Source organism: Anas platyrhynchos, chromosome Z (genome assembly GCF_047663525.1).
Source record: "Anas platyrhynchos isolate ZD024472 breed Pekin duck chromosome Z, IASCAAS_PekinDuck_T2T, whole genome shotgun sequence".
Lineage (NCBI taxonomy): Eukaryota > Metazoa > Chordata > Aves > Anseriformes > Anatidae > Anas > Anas platyrhynchos.
The window spans coordinates 50199632-50220416 of NC_092621.1; the positions used below are offsets into that span (position 1 = coordinate 50199632).

General features: G+C 36.3%; 1 protein-coding gene across 2 annotated transcripts in view; it reads right to left on the reverse strand.

Annotated features, from left to right (window-relative positions):
• The window catches only part of ADAMTS19 (ADAM metallopeptidase with thrombospondin type 1 motif 19), a 163110-nt gene that overhangs the window by 109479 nt on the left and 32846 nt on the right, over positions 1–20785 (reverse strand). Inside the window, exons 3-6 of one of the 2 annotated variants that reach the window (XM_038170694.2) lie at positions 19978–20143; positions 12792–12964; positions 10884–10949; positions 9717–9874 (exon numbers count right to left, since the gene is read on the reverse strand). In XM_038170694.2, coding sequence (XP_038026622.1) covers positions 9717–9874; positions 10884–10949; positions 12792–12964; positions 19978–20143 — 563 coding nt within the window. Of the gene's footprint in view, positions 1–9716; positions 9875–10883; positions 10968–12791; positions 12965–19977; positions 20144–20785 lie in introns of both variants that reach the window. The other variant, XM_038170693.2, reaches the window with a different exon arrangement.

Genomic DNA, 20785 nt, shown 5'->3' on the forward strand with positions numbered 1-20785 from the left:
TGTCTGACACATTCAGAAATGTGTATTTATTTTCTAGTAACTAAATGTTTGTTAGCATTGTTTGCTAGGAATTGTTTGGTACTTGAGATGAGAGAGTAGACTAGTGATACTTATCATTTTTACAAATGCAACTATTCAAAGAGCTTTTTGTTTGTTTGTTTCCCACAGACTATTCCCACATAGTGATTTAGGCTGAAAAGCAATCTCAAGAGGCTGGCAGATTTCTGACACTTGTTAAAGGCCACACAGCCACAGACATGGGTTTATAGGTTTTGATTCTCCAGTCACTATTGCCAGATAATCACTGAATAGTAAAGCAAAACAACACTGCTAGAAACAAATCTTCTGACTAAAGTGATAAAGTAACTCTGGGAATCCATTTAGATGAGCTTGGGAAATACGGCCAAAAGTGGTGAACAAGAAACTATAATCAGATACAGAAGGAAGTTCTTTAGTTTTTCAAACCTGCAACAAATTGCATTAATGCACTGGGTTGTAACACAATTCTTTGTTCTGTGCTATGTGACACAAGGGACTTATTGTATTGTTAAGCAACATGACAGAATGATTAGAAATATGGTACTTTCTGTTAAGCAAGAGAACACGTATAAAGACAATCTAGGACATACATGGTCTTCTACACATAGCCATACAACTACCATAAATATTAACTGATGTAGTAGGAAGATTAAAAAAAAAAAAAAAGAAAAAAAAAAAGAGCATACCTTCAAATTTAACAGAAGATTATTGCCAATGTTCAAGAGGTTTTTGCTTATGTAATAGCTTTGTTCTCAGTAACTTACTGAGCTGTTTTTGTTTTGTTTTTCCATCTTGGCTGACTATGGTTAAGCTATGCATCCAGAGTCTCATTATGGGACTTGGGGGAAACAGTTCTGCTATGATTTGGCAAGAGGGAAGTACAATAAATGCTTCTTAGATCCTTTTTTACACTGAAAGAATGCAATACCTCCTTTTATTTCCAAGTACATGAATGTATTACACTCACTTAAGACTAGGCTCCTTAGCAAAGATTTAGGGCTCTAGCTATACCTACAAATGACTCTTACATAAATTGTTCTCTAATTCCTAAAAGGTAATTCCATCACATTCCATCAACTACCTTCCAGTATGTATACATTTAGCCTACACATGTGTATATATATATACATACATATATATGTATATACTTTTATACGTGTATAAACCATTGAGATTATTTGTTTGTTCTTTTCCTTCCTTCTCTTAGCAAACTAGGGCTAAGATAATAGCATTATCATTAATTCATACATAAGGTTTTGGAGCACAAGTCCCTAAGTCTAACAGTGAAAGCAAAAAATTGGTGTGAAATCCACTCCTAGTAAGTATCTAGCACACAACTTCCATTATTCTGAATGGATACTTTGTGTGCACATGGAAGGGAAAACATGTCTTTATTCAAGTGAGAGTAAAGAGGGGTTTTCTTGAGATTTATGATTGATGATCAAACTCAAGTTTGATGAAATTGGCTAATACTAGAAAAAATTCTAAGCAAGAATGGTTATCTACTAACACATTATTTCAAGAAATTACATTTAGTTAGTGCATTCTTAACTACTTACAGAATTTAGAAAGGTCTTCAGAGAAGGCCTAATTATCCACTTTCCAAATACAAAGTATCTCATTATATGCTGTTTTTTTAAAATAAATCTTGATGTGTGGATGGGAAAAACAACAGAAGACATGAAGAAAGGATAGAAAGCAGCAGAGAAAAAATAAAGAAACCAGACAATTTTTATGAACTGTTTGACCAATCTGTCATTTTAGATAAAGTTAATACTTATTTTAGGCATACTAGTTGGACTTACTTGTCCAAACTGGTTTACCAAACTGGTTTCCTTCAATATATTTGGTTAGACAAAAGAAGAAACAGAAGATAGATAATAGATTTTAGCAGTCTACTAAATCTTCATTGTGGCTTTCGCCCTACTTTCAATTTCCTAACTCCTCCAATGTTCATAATGTTGAAAAATGCTCTGCTAGGTTTGGAACTGCAGTCTAACTCCTGCTGCCACCATTGATGTAGTTAGTAGGACATAAAAAAATTTAAGATATAAGACATTTGCGGATTATTGCCCAAGAGACAAGTTATCTTAAAACATTACATTTTATAAAGAACTGTTGTAATTAATTGCACACATGGAAAAATACATTCTCATCACATTAAAAATGCTTTTGTTTAAATTGTACTAAGTGAATAATGACAACACTAAAGATGTTCTTGTCTTTTCATGCAATGGAAAATTTTGAAATAATTTCCACATATAAACGAGGTACATAATAAGCAATTAACACACTTCTTTAAAAGAAAAAAAGTAAAAAGGTAAATAAAACAATATATGAAAATCAATTTAGGAGTTAAAAAGATAATTTACACACATATTATTCAGTTAGGAATTTTAGCAAATGGACAACTTATTGTACATGCTTTTTCAGGAACTGTTCAGTTTTGAGGGAAAACCTCCACTGCAATGGTATGCACTGGACAGTATATTTTATAAAATCAGAAAACACTAAATTTAAATATTTAAATAGTTAACAGATCATTTATGCTCTGTAAAGTTGAACTGACATTAAATATGATAACACAAATAGGCCTTCTAAAGTTCATGTTTCAGCCAAATTTAAGAAAATGTCAGAAGTGTGGTAAGTGAAGTTTTAAATGAATTGAATGTGTAGCTAACATCTCAAAACAGATATAGAAAAGTGAAGAGGCCAAGGACAATGAAGTCCAATGGCATCTAGGCCCAGCATTACTGTTAAACAATTATTTGGAACAAAATAAGAGAGCACTGCTGGTAAAGTTTGAAAATGAAATGAGATCTGGTAGAATACAAAGAGGAATGAAGACAAATCAATTTTAATATTTCAGTCATTTGAATAACTTTTTAATGCATGTAACTTTTTAACAGATACAAATTGAACCACAGGAGGTTTCATCACCATATGAGGAAGAACTTCTTTACAGTTTGGGTGACAGAGCACTGGAACAGGCTGCCCAAAGAGTTTGTCAAGTCTTCTTCTTTGGAGATATTCAAAATCTGCCTGGATGTGATCCTGTGTAACACATTCTAGGTGATACTGCTTGAGCAGGGGGGTTGGACTAGATGATCTCTGGAGGTCCCTCATAGCCTCAACCATTTTGTGATTCTGTGTAATGTAGCCAAAACTGGATCCCAAAACTTGAATAGGTAGGGTGAAAACAAAAGGACAACATGAGAAGGAGAAGGACAACATGAGAAGGATAACGTTTGAAAACAGGCAGTAAGAGTTTTCTTCAAGAGAGTGAACAGTATCCTGTTCACAGTGCCGTGTCAAATTTTGGTGCTTACAATTTGAAAAATATGAAAAGGCCTGGAAAGAGCTAAGAGAATGATTACATGTCTGGGAAACAAGCTTTAAAAACTCTCTTAGTTAATCTAACAGAAAGATGAGTTGTGACTTGATCACAGCCTACAAGTATTTATATAGGGAGGAGCTTTCAAACAGCTCTTTAGCTACAAATGGTAGAAAGAGATGCCTGTTTGAAAGCTGAAGTGACACAGATGAGAAATAAGATGCAACTGTTCGTTCTAAAAGTAAGTAAGGCAATGGTCTATTTCATAACACAGCCAATGTTCCTTTATTTTATATCTTTGTTTCAAGACTGCCTAGTTTTCTTGCTCACTACAAAAATCAAATGTAAAAATAACTGACTGAATTTAATCCTAGGAACTTACACTAAATAATCATAGTTTTAAAATTGAGTTTAGCTTCATGCAAGGGTACGTAACACAAGGGTACGTAATGATGAAAGACATTATTGAATGGAACATACGCTGCATGAATACTACAGCCCTAAAGAACATGTTGACAGAAACAGATAAATTTATGCAGATTTTTCTCCCATGTAATATTACAGGCTTCATCAACTTTACAGACTCAAAAATCTTGAAGTTATAAAAAAATAATATATATATAAATATATATATAAATATAACATATGTTTATATTTTATATAAGTTACATATGTAAGTATAACTTAAAATTAGAAAAATAGGTAGATTTTAAGAATATGGAAAACAACAATTTCTAAGTTTTAAAATCAATGTGATAAATACAGGAGAGCTCTTTTGTTTTCTTTTATTAAAAAAAAAAAAAAGCTTTGATTCTAAGATGCACTCTTTTCATGTTTACACGTTTCTGCCTGCACTCGCAACCCTATTAAAAATAAATAATAGTAAGGATATTTGTGGTTCTCAAGAACTCCCTTGTTGTGGATGTCAAAAGAAAATAGTAGACACTGTAAAAGTTTGCAAAGAAACCAGGAGAGTTTGCAGTAATTAAATTAGTGATGGAAAAAAGAACTATGAAGACAAAATTATTTTCTTTCTCACTGTGCACTTGCAAGAACTCAGATTTACAGAGTTGTATTTTACTGCAGTGAAACTTAATAACAAATCTCTATCCCTTTACATTTCAACAGTTTTTGACTGCCAGATCCTGCAACCTTCTGGTGTGACCTTGTCATGTAAGTTTTCAGTATTACACATATATACGAAGGAACTGTACTTCCTCTGTGTGTTGTAACTATCAACAATGCTTAAAAAAAATCTTGTTCTAGGTTTAGGAAGATTTCTGTAGTCTGCAAATAATTGAAAATGCAACAATAAAATACAAGTAAATCTAAGTACTGCTTATGCCATTTGCAACTTCTATAGAATGAATCTTACAGTGAAAATGCCTCAAGCATTTTTTCAATTATAGATCATTCAGACTGCAGAGACTACAGATACTGTAGACAAATATGAATAAATGGATGATGATGTACTGGGTCTGGCTAGAATGGAGTTGGCTTTCCCCACAGCAGCCTATGTACTGTTGTGCTTTGCACTTGTGTGTAGAATGCTGGCGATGTTTCACCAATGTTTTGGCAATTGCTGAGCAGCGCTGGAAGAACATCAAGGCTGTTCAAGATTATCTCCAGCCCTGCCTCACCAAATGCCAGTAGGCTGGGCATGGGCAAGAGGTGGAGAGTAGACACAGCCAGGGCAGATGAGCTAGACTGACCAAGGAGATATCCCATGCCATATGACATCATGTTCAGCAACAAAAGCTGTGAGGAGAGAAGGAGAAAGAATATTTCAACTTCTCAGACATAAACTGCAATATCATGCAGGGATATCATAATGCTGCAAGAAACAAGTCTGAGAAATTCCTAAAGCATGGTGAATATAATTTTCGGTCATATTAACTTACAAAAGCAACTACGAAAGGTGCCACTACTAGACCTGTTGTTTGAGAAGAAATGTGAGATGTAAGGGGACTTGCTACACTGGGTGATGAACTGGCTGAACGGCAGCACTCCAAGAGCAGTAGTGAATGGGACTACATCTGGCTGGTGGCCACTCACTAGCAGTATCTCCCAGGGCTCAGTTCTAGAGCCTGGACTGTTCAACACTGTTATCAGAGATCTGGATGCAGGAGTTGAAGGCGTCCCTAGCAAGTTTGCTGACAATACTGATGTGGCTCTCTGGAGGGACAAGAGGCTTGTGGAGGGATCTAGATAGATGGGAGCATTGGGCAAACATCAACAGCATGGAGTTCCACAAAGGCAAAGGTTCTGCCAGGTTCTGCACCTGGGGCAGTGTGAGTAATGCCAGACACAGACACAGGCACTGGCTGGAACAGGAGTGGCTGGAGGGAGAGCAGCTCAGCAGAAAGGGACCTGGCGGTGCTGTTGACAGCAGGCTCAGCATGAGCCAGCAGTGTGCCCTGCCAGCCAACCATTTGGCAGCAAACTGCATTTTGGGGTGCAGTAACCACAGCATAGCCAGCCAGTCTGCCAGTCTGAAGAGATGATTCGATTGCTCTGTGTAGCATTGGTGCAGTTCTGGGCTCCACAATGTAGAAAGGATGTTGAGACACTTGAAAGGGGAGAGTAACAAAGCTGGCAAAAAGGCTGGAGGCAGGTCCTGTGAGGAGAGGCTGAGGACACTTGCGTTGTCCAGTTTGGAGAAGAGGAGGACAAGAGGCAACCTCATGGCTCAGCAACTCCCTGAGGAGGGGAAGGGCAGAGGGAGGTGCTGGCCTCTGCTCCCTGGGAACCCATGGCAGGACATGTGAGAACAGCTCTGCCACAGGAGGTTCCAACTGGACATTAGGGAAAATGTCATTTCTGTGAGGATAGTAAATCACAGGAACAGACTTTCCAGAGAAGTGTTTGATGCCCCTTGCCTGCTGGTGTTCATTAGGATAATGCCCTTAATAAGATGTTTTAACTTTTAGTTAGCCCTGAAGTGTTCAGGTAACTGGACTCAATGATTTAATTCACTTCCAACTGAAGTATGCTAATTTCTGATTATTTTTTTTTCCACAGAGAAAAATAGTTTCTGGTATGTACGTGCATAACTCTAAAGTAATAGAGCTATTTTATAACTGTCAATGAGATTGTTTTACCAGAAGAGTCCTTAAAATAATTTGTCTTAAATTAATACATACTCCTTAGATTAAGCCTCCCTTATCCTTTCTAAATACACTATTCAAATGTTATCTGTCTGTCTTCCTTTTATTTTATGACGCCATATTTTAAAGTTGACATTACTTCATCAGAATAAGGTAATCCGAAGGAAATCACAGGTATCATTGCAGCCTATCTGGGCAGCAGAGAAACTAAAAGTTGTTAGGAAAAACTGGTTTGGCTTTCAGTTTTCCAAAAGAAATGCAAAAATAATTCTTGAATAGTGCCTTGTTCATGAAAAGGTTATGATGGTTCTTTGACTGTTGAATAAAAATCTCTATTATGCTCTTTATAGTCAACATTAAATATTAGTTCTGCAGAATAGTGATAGTACCTTATTTCTAACTCTTTTGGTTACAAAAACACTTGCTGTTCTATTGTCGTGTTATACAAAAGGGAGGTGCGGGTAAATTTTAGGCAGTCTGCCAAAGAATGTGTTAGATAATTAAAACTTTACATTTTTTACTTGTAATATTGGTGTTCATCTTTCTAAACAAAATTATTTCTCTCAATAAAGCAGGTCTGCTGTCCATAGCTGTTTTTAAGTTATGACAAAGGAGCCTGTTATGTGTTTGTAAAACAGAATTAAGACTCTGTGAATTAACAAAACACACAAGCGTAGCCACACATGGGGTTAGCTATACCATAAACCTGATGATGTGCAGAGGGAGCCTGGATTAGCAAAACATTCCCACAGTCAGCAAACCGCACTGGTATGATTTATTAGCAGCTAAAGCAGCTCTGAGATGGGAGGCAGTATAGCCCAGAGAATAATACCACTGAAAAAAATAAATAAATAAAAATTTCAGAACAGATCTTTAAATCCTGACTCCAGTGCTAACTTACTAACTGACCTCCAACCAATCACTTCCCTACTCTTTGCTTCAATTTCCTTAACATTAATCAGAAATCCACCTCAAAAAAAAAAAAACATTAAAACTGACAGAGAAAAAGTTTAAGGCAATGCAAATCAGAGTATCGTTACTAAAAAGTACATCAGATAAGTGTGTCTTAAAGTATGAGTAGACTTTCCAAAAGTCAGAAGCTTTTTTAATATTTAGAAATGCTGCCTGAAATTTAAAAAATGTCTGTGGTCAAACACACTGGTTGCTAAAGACATCTCCAGGCATCTTGACTGCTTTAACTAACATCTCATTTGCATCAATTCAGAGCTCTTCTATCTCTTCCCATGAAGGCTGATTAAGGTAAAAATGGAAAAATAAGAGGAAAGACTTGTGAAATTCTTTATTTCATAATACACTGCTATTGAGATACAGCTAAGAAGTTCAGCCTAGACAGATTGAAAATGTGTCTAATGTTCTGCACTTGACCATTAAGCTGAGACAACAGACTGGAAGATCAGATGTGGGAGAACAGCCAACTTTGTCAATGTATGGCATAATAATTTTTACTCTCCTGGCAGTGCCAGAGGTGTTGGCTTGAAGGATTTAATGCTTCTTTAAGTTGCTGTTGAAGATTCAGGTACTGCAACTTATCAGAGTAAGGAGACAGGTAACAGGTCACTCAGCAACCCCATGCTTACAGCAATCAAACAGTATGCAACTGATCAATTGCCTTTCAACAATCACAGCATACATTGAGATTCAAGAACCTCTGCTCCCCGTTAGCACTTTTCATTATCCTGCTGCCATGTTGGGTACTTGTCCATTCCTCATGCTGTAGCAAGCTCTCACTTTCCTACTACTCACACTTTTCCTTCTCCATCTAGACTTTCCCCACCAACTCATCACTGCTATTAAAATCAGTCTGGGTCTTAAACTGATAAATTCCCTTCCAGTCTGCCATCCCAAAGATGTTTGCTGATAAGCTAATGAAAATTTGTTACAGATGCCATTATCTACTTTTCTTATTTCTTGTATTTTACATAGTAGTTCACAGGAATGTGAGTGAAGGTCTGCCACTTAGCCAATACACAAATGCGTAACAAAAACTCACCTGACTCCTCAAAGAAATAACAATCCATAAAGCAGACAGAACACAATATATAGTGGATGGAGGTTAACAAGAAAAGGGTGTGGGCTTTTTTAAGGAAAGGTAAGCAATCAAACAGCAAAAGTGGCAATAAAACAGTTATCAGAGAAAGCAGCTGGACTTCAGCATCTGCTGCTTGCAGCATGTGACTTGCTCTCCAAAGCAGGGAAATTTAGGTGTGCATTTTTTTGTTGTTGTGGTTCATAAAATTGAAATTTAGATATTGGGGTACTTAGAACGTAGCTTAATTTTATTAAATGCATATAACTCACAGTGAGATTGCCCTGAATAAATAGCGTAGGATTTTAGGATACCATGTAACCAGTTAGCATGGTATAGCACAACAGTATTCTAATGTTTATTTGGAAGGGCCATCTGAAGATCATCCAGTCCAACCTCCACTGCAAAAATGGGATTAAGCCCAACTCTAGACCAGTTAGAACATCATTCTGTCCTTCTCTTTGGAAAATTGCTGTAGACTGTACTGATACATCAGACTGATGTAGGCTAATACTGATACATGAAGATGCATCCCCCTGGATTTAGAACCTAAATCCACTGCTTTGGAGGAAACAGGTAAGTTGAAGGCATATTTCCTTCTGAATGTGTGAACTGCCTGGTAGAGTTATAATGAACTGCAAATCTGAGCTCACAGCCCTGTGACTACAAAGAATGTACTGTGTACACTATATACCTTGAGCACACAGTGAGACATACTGGTTCTATATCCGTTATGGGGAAGTACAATACAGTAATATGATTAATATCATGCTGATCTAGTCCCAGAAGGTCTAAATATGCTTTTGTCTTTTGAATGAAAGTATCTGCAGGCCTGTGTGTGCTGTCTCTCTTAAATGACTGAAGGTGGAAAGAAGCATTTGTCCTATAGACAAAGAAACATGAGAATGACCTATCTGTAAATTCAGATATTTACCAACTGGAACTAATGCTTTCTAAATGATCTTTACCACCCCTTTAGTACCTCCTTCTGTTCTAACATTTCAGACTCTAAAAAACACTTCAATTAATGTCAATTGCTTAATTCTGGAAAGAAGCCTCAAGATGCATTCTTTGTCATTCAATACCAAAGTCTTGCTGTATTGATCTGTCAACTTATTTGATCTATTCTTGATCCATAATATTCTTATTATGCCTCTCCCCATTTTTCAGTGCTTATTCTGTATTTTACCTTGTGATAAGTATAGCTGCATCAACTGAAGACATGTCTTCTCCCCAGCTTGTGGACATCTCTAAATGTATATCATTCTTCTTGCCAAACTCTTCATGTTGCCATTTACAAAAACTTTCCAGCATTTTTTCTCCATGATGCCCAATATACATATCTGCCTGGAAATAAATATATACATATATATATTGTTAAAACTGTGATTCTGTAAATACAATTAAGGACTTTCTTTAACTGGAATAGCAAAAGTATTATTTTCATGGCACAGTGCATACATAGAAGAAAGATGGTTTCTGCTTCTGAATTTAAAACCATTCTTTCACATTAAAGTTGCACATGAACACTGAGATGCAGATCTGGTCACCTAGTACCTTGTCCCTTTTAACTGATGATTTTTCACTACCCAAAAAGAAGAAAATATTAATGATGTGAAGATGAACATGAAGAAGAATTGAACATGAGACTTCTACACTTGCTGTGAGGACACTGAAGAAAGAAACACTGGATTTTTATTTTTTTTTAATTTGAAACACGGATAAGGGGTTGCTTTTTTCTTATGAACTAACTGAAATATGAATGGATTCCCTTTATACTTTGTAGAAGTGAAAACACATCAAGTTGATATTTTCCTGAAATATAGTATAAAACCACAAGTTCCCAAAAAAATGTCAATCAGGTGTGACATCAACTAGCTTGTCTTTATCCAGAAAGAAAGAACAGGATTTGGGATGATGTCTGAAAGGTGCAATGAAAGAACAGTGCTATACCACAGCAACTTTCATTTGTCTAGTGATTGGCTGACAAAGAACATCAATTCTCCCATTGTTCACCCCGTTAAAGATTTTTTTTTTGCATTGAATTACGTGAATTTGAAAAAAAGCAGAACATAAATTTTGTAAATATATAGCCAATTTCCATATGATTTTTTTTTAACTGACTTTCAGCTGCAAGCACAGAAAAGTCTCAGTATGTACAGCACATAGATTAGGAAAAATGTGATCTTTACTGGGGCTGCCCAGCACTGTAAATAATTACATAAATAAAAATGTAAAAGCAAACCGAGAAAATCTGTCAGCTATTGAAGTGAGTGAATATTGCTAGACTTCACAGAGCAAAAAGTTAAAGTATCATTACCTTCTACAGACTAACACAAAGATAATGCATACTTACCGGAGTTTCATGAAGGAGGACAAGCTTAGTAACCCGAAGATTCACTTGCAGTCCAAGGCTCTTGTGCTGGAAAAGGTTAAAAACCTAAGATAAAAAAACAGTAAATAAAACCAGGTGCTTGTATTGCACACAACATACTGTAGTCTAAAAATATCAGAACTCAAAGAAACTGTAAAATTTGAATATTTTAGTGTGACTGCTTTAAAATGACTACAAAGCATTAATATATCATGTATTGGTCTTTTGAAAGGAAAGTAGAGCGTAGGTGGTATTTTTTCTGGGAACACAGAAAAGATTTTTCCCCAAAAAGGTCATAGCCCCTTTTTAAAGTTTATCCAGTTCTCCAAACACTTAAGCATGAGATTCAACAGGGCTAAGTGCAGCGTCCTGCACTTTGGTCACAACAACCCCACACAATGCTACAGGCTTGGGGCAGAGTGGCTCAAAAGCTGTGCAGAGGAAAAGGATCTGGGGGTGCCTGAACATGAGCCAGCAGTGTGCCCATGTGGCCGAGAAGGCCAACAGCATCCTGGTTTGTATCAGAAATAGTGTAACCATCCCCCTTTACTCTGCTCTGGTGAGGCTACACCTTGAGTACTGTGTGCAGTTTTGGGCCCCTCACTATAAGAAGGACATTGAGGCCCTAGAACCTGTCCAGAGGGGCTACGAAGCTGGTGAAGGTCCTGGAACACAATTCCTATGAGGAGCAGCTGAGGGAACTGGGGTTGTTTAGTTTGGAGAAGAGGAGGCTCAGGGGAGACCTTATTGCTCTCTACAGCTACCTGAAAGGAAGGTGTGGGGAGCAGGGGGTTGGCCTCTTCTTGCAGATAAATACTGATATGGCTAGAGGGAATGGCCTCAAGCTTCACCAGGGGAGGTTTAGGTTGGAAATTAGGAGAAAATTCTCAGAAAGAGCAGTCAGGCATTGTAACGGGCTGCCCAGGGAGGTGGTGGAGTCACCATCCCTGAGGGTATTTCAGGAAAGCTTGGATGTGGTACTTAGGGACATGGTTTAGTGGGTAATATTGGTGGCAGGGGGATGGTTGGACCAGATCTTGGAGCTCTTTTCCAACCTTAATGATTCTATGATTCTAAGAGTACACTGTTCATAGGAAAATTCCTATTCATTTAAGTGTAGGATCATGGCCATAAGACTTCTCTTCAGGGAGAATAGTTGAAATTTTTATTTTTTCTTCAGTTTACACTACTTTTTCAGGATAATCTTTCCTTGTACATTACAGATGCTAGTTTTCACTGTTTTAAGCACCAAATGAGTGCAATGAAGCTGGGAAGGGATGTAATGCATTACCCCTTTCTTTTCTTTTCTTTTCTTTTCTTTTCTTTTCTTTTCTTTTCTTTTCTTTTCTTTTCTTTTCTTTTCTTTTCTTTTCTTTTCTTTTCTTTTCTTTTCTTTTCTTTTCTTTTCTTTTCTTTTCTTTTCTTTTCTTTTCTTTTCTTTTCTTTTCTTTTCTTTTCTTTTCTTTTCCATGCACTGTTTCATTCACACAGTCCTAAATGTTGTGTGTTTTTTTTGTTTGGTTTTTTTTTTTTCCCATAGCAAGCATAGAATATGAGAAATCATTCGATACACCAACTTTCCCAATAACACAGTGTACTTCTAACCAAAAAATCACCTCGGTCAGCTCCCATTTTCTGGCCACACTAATGATGATATAAAACCACATGGTACAGACAAGTCTGAAGCATCATGGTTTTGTACTGCAAAACACATGGATTAAATCTTGACCGCCATGGTCATGTACTGACTGTCCCTTTATAGGTGCTCAGTCAGAATAATTAAAAGGAGCAATGAAATCCACTATGAAGACCACTATGTATGCATTAGCCTATGCACTATGCATGTATGCATGTTTGGGAAAACACCAAAATTAATTTTAAACTTCCTACCATGTTTAAGATGGTTAGAATAAACCTTCTGGCAGCATCTGTTCCATGATACGAAACCATAGCTGGATCTGCCACCACAACAGTTTCTATGTTGTACTCCTGAGGTAATTTGTAAGAGTATCGTTTTCCTCTTCCACTTTCTGACACTTTCTGATTCTTGGATTTTCTTTTATCTGCAACATAAAAATATTTCTTGATGAATTCACCCTTCAAAGTACTTCTATAGTACTTTTAGGATTTGCTACCTGTGATTAGGACATTACTCTGACTGTGTGGAATGTAATACACGCTTATTTAGCACTGCCAATGCAATTAGGCTCAGATTGAAGGCCTGATCTACATATGAATGTTAGTTCACACCAGAGAATCAGGCTCAACCACCCTGCTCAAATAAAATCAGGCAGATTCTTTGCATCCTTTCACCTATCACGTTTATAAACTAGTAAATGCCTCCTAGATGGTTTGTGAGAGAAAACTACATTAATATTAGGTTTAGCAGAAAAGTAGTCTCACTGAGACTGAAGAATTACTATCTCCTCATTTCCATAAATTAGAGACAATATTTTCATGCAATTGATGTATCCTAGTGTAATAGATGACAAATACAGATTTGGTACAAAAATAGTATAAAGAAAATATACATTTCACTGTTTTGCAAAGATGAAAGAACTTTCTAGTGAATCATATAAAGAATTATGTAGGCTACAAGTTTGTCAGAAAAAAAAAGTGATGTTTCAGTTACAGGATTAACAGACTGATACAAAGTCAGTGTTGCTATAAACAGCTAATACAAAATAACAAAACAAAATCCTGGTTTCTTCTAAACCTGCAGAAACCTGCATGTCCAAATCTTAAACACAGTACATTTATAGCAAGACAGAAGACAGAAGTTGCTGCTTTTGTTAATTTTAAATTTTATCTAAAAAAAAAAAAAAAAAGACAACATCCCCATTGTTAATTTAATACCTATGGAAAAAGTAAAACTATTTACTCAGAAACATTTTGAACCAGAAAGTGATCTGATATGCATACAACAGTTAGCAATGCTTTTGAAATTAATTTCATCCAAAAACAAAATATAAAATGAAAACCCTTGTGGTAACAGTCAAAATCTGGTAGATCCTCTCAGAAGACATAAAACTTTGTGGACTGATCTCATTGAAGTCACTGAAATTAAATGAAATTTTTTCCAGCTTCTACAATGGAATATTGGTCTCTCTGTTTACAAGAAAAGTGATGCTCAAGATGACAATTATAAACACATGTTCTGGAAACAATCAAATATGCAGAAATTCTAAGGAAATGTTTTGCAATTAATCAGTCTCGTCTTTAATAGCAAAGTTCCTTCAGTTCACTTTATAACACAAGAATATTCTCAAAAAACAAGTCATGTTTCAGGAAAGTGCTGAAAAATCACCTTGTAAGGTATTTTTAAATAACTTGAAGTACAAACTGACTTTAAAATATAAAGTATCTGTGTAAGAAGGACCCATGATTTAACATAAACATATATGTATAGCATAGATTAAATTTAAATATAACATATATATACTTTTGCATGTAAATAGTATACTAAAAGTACTATAGTACTTATACTGTATGTACTAAGAATCAATGCTTCAGAAATCTTCTGTAGTCATTTATTGAGAGTTATGTACAAGAGCGATTTAGGCCAGCCTACTACATTTTAAAAAGACTGCTGTACAGCTAGTGACAATGTAAGATTTGCAAACACAGATAAGCATACAATATTATTTTTATATGAAAATCTCCATATAATCTTCAGAAATAAATAAAATATTTGATGTTTGATTTCCTAAGTAGAAACAGATACATTCATAAACTAATATTAATTTTAGCCTCTCTCATTTTGATACTTCAAACATTTGTTTAACCTCATATGTACAGCTAGCCCCAAACTTTTCTTATGTTTGATAACTGGATTTGTAGCCTAGTTTATAAAACATTATATATGCTTTTGTCACTCTTCGGAGAATTGTTTTTAATGAAACTACAGTGTCAGGATTTGCACCAAGAAAACACACCCTATAAGCTATATAACCAACCTACCACACAAACCTTTAATGCTGCAGGAATAGGCTATAGCTCTATATTTAAACAGTAAACTCATTTGAGTTAGAGAAGATCTCTCTTGAGCCATCTGGTCAATCCCAGCTTCCTCCAAGGAGCAGTGATTGATTCCTGTACAGTTTCCAACCACATAGTTTATTCATTGTTCACTTCTTTCTCACTAACTATTGGTTGAAAAGTTTTAATATCAACATGGCTGTTCTGAGAAGTTCGTTAACATACTTTAATTTTAAAGTTTTAGCTAGAGATCTACTTGTTCAAAACTAACAGTGAGCAGCCCACTATTTAATACAGCATTGTGCTAAATACTAAGACCAACACAGCCCCAGAAACTGTTGAATCCTCTTCAGGATTGTAGTGGATGAGAAGACTGTTCAGCTCCACAGACAAGCTGGCTGCAAGGGGCAGTGCCCCTCATTTGTCTCAGATATCTGCCGGGTTAACAAACCAAAGGACAATCTGTTCTTGGCCAGTCAACCTTTTCCAAATTGCTGGCAGAATTCCCAATCATGTGAGATCTCATTTATCTGAAAATCCTAGCTCTTCCCCCAGACCTTTAGATAAATATAATTGGTAATTTTGGCAGCAGTTGCATTCAGACGACTGCTGTGATTGCTGTCATATGCAGGCAAAACAGGCATTAGGCAAAAACACTTGATTTTTCATACATTCATAAACAAGTTCATAAAAATTGCAAAGAACTCCTCATTATTGAAGGTATAGTAGATAAGAAACAATAACTCCTCTAAAAATATCTATATCAATAATGTCTGTACCAACAAAATAAAAGTCAGATTAACTGAAAAAAAAATGCTTCTTCAAATTAAAGATGTATAATTCAGCTCAAAACTTACCCTTGCAAAAATTCTACAGGAATGTTCTGTGTATTAAGACTTTGATTTTTGCTACAACAATAAAAAAACATGAAGATTTCATACCAATACATTACTTAAACTCACTATTTGTGATTGAAAGAAATCTAGAAATACTCCAGTACTAGTGCTCTAGCAAGAAAGCTAGAAAAATTTGCAAGTATATTTGACATTCAATAGGCTATAAACCAAAAATAACAACACACATCAACAAAGCTAAAAAATTCCTCCTTCCCCACCTGCCCCCCCAAAAAATAACAAAAAGGACTGAATATTGAGCCACTGTAGCACCAGATTGTGTAAAGTACCCGAGTCAACATCATGAAAAAGCTAGGACTACAAGACTCCTGTACACTTGCCAGCCTTCATGCACAGGAGCTTTCTCTGTGTACACCCACTTCTTGCCCAGACCAGAGGGCCCACCACCATCCCTCCCTATGCTTTGTATTTCCCAGGAAAAGAAGATGAGTGCAGTAGTCATACAGAAATTGCAGTATGGTGAATAGAACTCTGGCTGAATATCAAAGAGCTTATGAAGCCATACACACAGCTGACCATAACTCTGTTTTAGTTTCAACATGGATTTAGAAGTCTTAATGCAGAAAGACAACTTGCTTCTGACCAAAGGAATGAGAACCAACACCTCAAGCAGCACCACTCTCTTCTAGTGCAATCTCAAAACTCTAGACCTATGATCAAGATTATTTATGCATAATTTCATGATTATCAGATAAAAACTGCATTTAGAGTAAGAACTAACATAGCTTTCCCAGCTAACAGCCCAGTCTTCATCTCATAAAGTCAAACTTCTGCCTTTGATCCAGTTTCAACTTGGATATTTTTTTTTCTGCAAAAATAGCATCGCTCCAAGTGCACAGTCTTCTCATAACTCAGAAAAACAGCATATTGCTGATTGTCAGCAATGTAAAAGAAGTGGCTTCCAGTCTCTAAAACACAGAAGAGATACAATATTCAATATTCAATGCCAGCACGCTCATTCATTAGTCTGTGTGAAAAGGAATGAATATTTTAGAAGATTATCTCTCCCCTCCACCCGTGAACCCTGAGTGCCTTATGCATGCGCCATGACCTCGGTAAACTCTAAAATCAACTTCAGGCTGCAACAAGTGCTTCATATTAAGCAGAAGGAAAAGAGATTAGTTTTTCAATGTAGACCTTTGCTCTAATAGTAACTGCTTCTTTTCTGATTTCTCTGTAACACACTTCTAATCTAGTTTGATTTTAAATGAGCCATGTGGTAGAAGGTGTGGAGTGTCAGGTCTGTGTATATGCAACTGGCTCACATACGTAAATAAATCACACACGCGTGCAATGAAAGGATATTCAACACATTCCCACAAATCCAGAAAGCATATGTTTCCATCAGCATGATTATCTCCCTCCCCCAGCTAGTAAGAAAAAAACGCACCCCATTCACAAAAACAAGTTCTTTGTTCTCCCCAAACAAGTTCCCCTGTGCAGCATCTTTCAATCCAGCCTGCAACAGCTACAGACAACAAACAATACCTTCTTTGATTGCCTCCTTTAGTTCTGCATGAAAAGCCATTATATCCAGTAGTTATCTTTCAACACCTCCAGTACCGACATTCATTCCTTTTAATAATTACAATTCATCATTGGCAATATATATTTGCTTGATATGTAGCCAGTCTTTGAGATCAATTTGGCTCAAAACCAGCAGCAGAAATACCTGTTCCAGGACACCTATTCTGACACAAGTACCATAGAAGCAGGAGATCCTGCTGTCAGACAGATCCATACTGCTGAGAAGTTGCCGGACTGCCAAGAAAACATTTAGACTGTGTCACACAGCTACAACTCTACACAGGACAGCTGCATGAAACCTAAGCATATCAGTGCATATCAGTGTGCCCAGTATTTCAGCTGTTTTATCTGTCTTATTAATCTACTTAGTTTAGGATTTGACTTAAAGTTCTCTAATATTGCTGTAAAAGCTCTTTTTTTTTTTTTTTTTTTTTTTATTGCTAGGATTCACCTTTATGGCTGTGCCCATAGCATGAATTTTCTGGTGATATTAGCTAAGGAATATCACACCACCAAGCTGCTCCAGGCATAGACAGCACTTTTATCAATATAACTTACTGCAGCTCTAATAAGTAAAATAACCTGTAATAGCACAGTGAGACTAGTACTGCTAGTGCAACAGAACCAGATAGAAACTGCAGACATTTAAAACCCCCTAGCAAAAAGATTACACCAGCAGATGCTAATCAGTTATGCACAGCTTAAGTTATTTTGAAATTACATGCTAGTAATAAAGATAATGAAACTTATTTCAAAAAAAAATTTGAATCTCTGTTGACAGACTATTTGCACCAAGTCAGAGCCTTGGGCATAAGATTATCAAAACAGAGTAAGCTGACTTTTCCATTTTAGAGCACAAGAGAAAGTGAAAGGATGACTGGTAATGAACATGACAGAAAAATAATTTCCTTACAGAGGAGTCTGCACTTTATTAATTTCCGTACATATCACAGATTGCTGTTTATGAGATGCCTCTCTCCCCTTCCCTACCTGCATGTGCACACACGTGCACACTTTTCATTTTCTCTGTTTCTGTCACTCTCAAACACATGCAGGCACACATGCTCTAATTCACTTAGCACTAACAATGATCATAAGAATATCATAAGAATAACCAGCTTTACATTATGTAGTGACAACTTTTCTTAATATAGAAAATTTTGCTTTTAGATAAGCAGTGGTAATGTAATACAATGTCAGTAAGAGAAATACAGAGCCTGGTAGAGTAAGTTACATGGTATTTACTTAGTTCCTCTTAATAACAACAACAAAAACCTTGCTTTGTCAATTCATTTTTATTTCAACCTTTGGATGGAAGCCTAATAAAATACAGTAATTCCAGAATGTAAAAAACAAACAAACAACAACAAAAAACTGTCAAGTCTACTCTGTAACCATATAAAACAGACAGTGTGCTAGAAGTGTTCATGAGGAACCACACAGCCAAGTAACAGTTTAGGCTGGAAGGGATATCCAGAGCTATGTCAACCCCCGGCTCCAAGGTCTCTTATGAGCTATTTCCAGCAACATTTTATAAATCACTGAGGATGCAGACTCCATGGACTCTCAAGGCATTGCCTGCCATCCCTGATGAGGATTTTCTTCCATGTGTCCAACTGAAATTGCCCAGAATGGTACTTAGAACTGTTGTCTTTCATCCTGTCATAGCACATCTCTAAGGAAAGTCTGGCTCTAATTCTCTGTACAGACACTATCAGCACCAGAAAACTGCACTTTCATCCACCCTTCTTTCTTCACCAGTTTGGAAGAACAAATTTGAAGGGAAGAAATTTCCTACTACCTCACCCCAACTGACATGGATTCCAGCTCTCTAGCCATACAAGGTTCCTCTGCTATTTCTCTACCATTTCTCAATATTTTTCTTTTACAAGGTTAGGAGACATGAAGGAAAAACAAAACAAAACAAAACAAAACAAAAAACTAATTTCACACAACAGCATTAAAAATATCCTCAGCTCATGGTGAGGATATCTAAAAGACTAAGATGTCCACTCTCCTTTGAAGAAAAGAAACTGATGATGAAACAAGAACAACAGAGTATTATCTTTCACAAAAGGCTTTTTTTTTCCTCCCCAGTGAACATAACTACATGATCCCTATGCACCAAACTTGGTTGAAACCCTTCTACTTGAAAAACTGTTTCTACCCTCCATTAAGGTTGTATCACAGAGTTATTTTAAGTGGCAATCATAAAACAAGAACAGTGTTATAAAGATCATTTACATTCAGTGTCAAACTTATTTGGAAGTTCAAAACATTAACAACTGAAACTGGAATGAACTTTGCTCGTGTTTTAAAACTGAAAATTGAGTACGAGCACTGCACATAGCAAGCAAACCAGCAACTACCAAGACGATAGAGAGGACAAAGAAATAGGTTGTAATTGAAATTAAAAATGGCCAAAATGTTTCTACTTTCAAATATAATCAGTCATTTAAGAAGCAGTACTAACTAACAGTTCCCTCTTCTGAGGGGTGAAAATGCATCCTTAGCATGCCATCCTGAAGTCCACCATAAGTTACTACTACGAGAATAATCAGATATGCTTTTGTTGGTTTTGTTGCCTTTAACTATTATCTACATATCTTAGAATATGTCTACTACATTAAGTCTGTTCAGTGAGATTTGTATATTACCTGTAACAACACCACAGTACTGATTCTGAGAAGCTGGCTTTTCAGTTATTTTCTCCTCTACGGACCTTTTTCGTCTGTACACCCTGTGTGCATGACCTGTCACAGCCAAAGTGCGATTGAGTGGCTCAATAAATATGAAGTCCTCATTAATCTGTATAAACCCCATCTGCAAAGGAAAACAAAAGGAACACATAAGATAAGAATCAAATAAACTATATAATTGTGCACACAGTTCTGCAGAAGGAAAACACACACACCACACACAAAAATACACATGCACACACACACACACACAAAGCTCCATTTAAGAAAACCCTTTGTTTTAGTAACCTTACTAGCAAGGTGACTACCTTCATATTTTACAAGTCCTTTTACTTCAGTTGCATAAATTTCATTTATTTCAATGAAATGTGTGGGTGGGTGGCTACATGCCAGTAGCAGATGCTCAGTAAAAGATCTGGAATGTTAAAAGCTTGCTTTGGGAGACCCACGGGGTCATTTAAATATGTACAGCATGTACAGAAAAGTCTATACACTAGCTCTATAACTCAATGTATTGTCAATTTTTTTGATAATTGTATTTAATGAAAAAACAAGAATAATTTAGGCAGTAAGAATACATCCTGAACATTTATGAAGCTTGAAAAAACTAATGACTCCTTTTGCACATTTTTAACTTAAGTAAGTAGGTAAATAAATAAGCAAACAGACAGCAATTCCTCCCAGGTTACCAGCAGCTAAAACAGAAAAACTTTCTATTATAGCCATTTAAATGGTTAGCTTTTTTTCCCCACCATGTTTATGCACA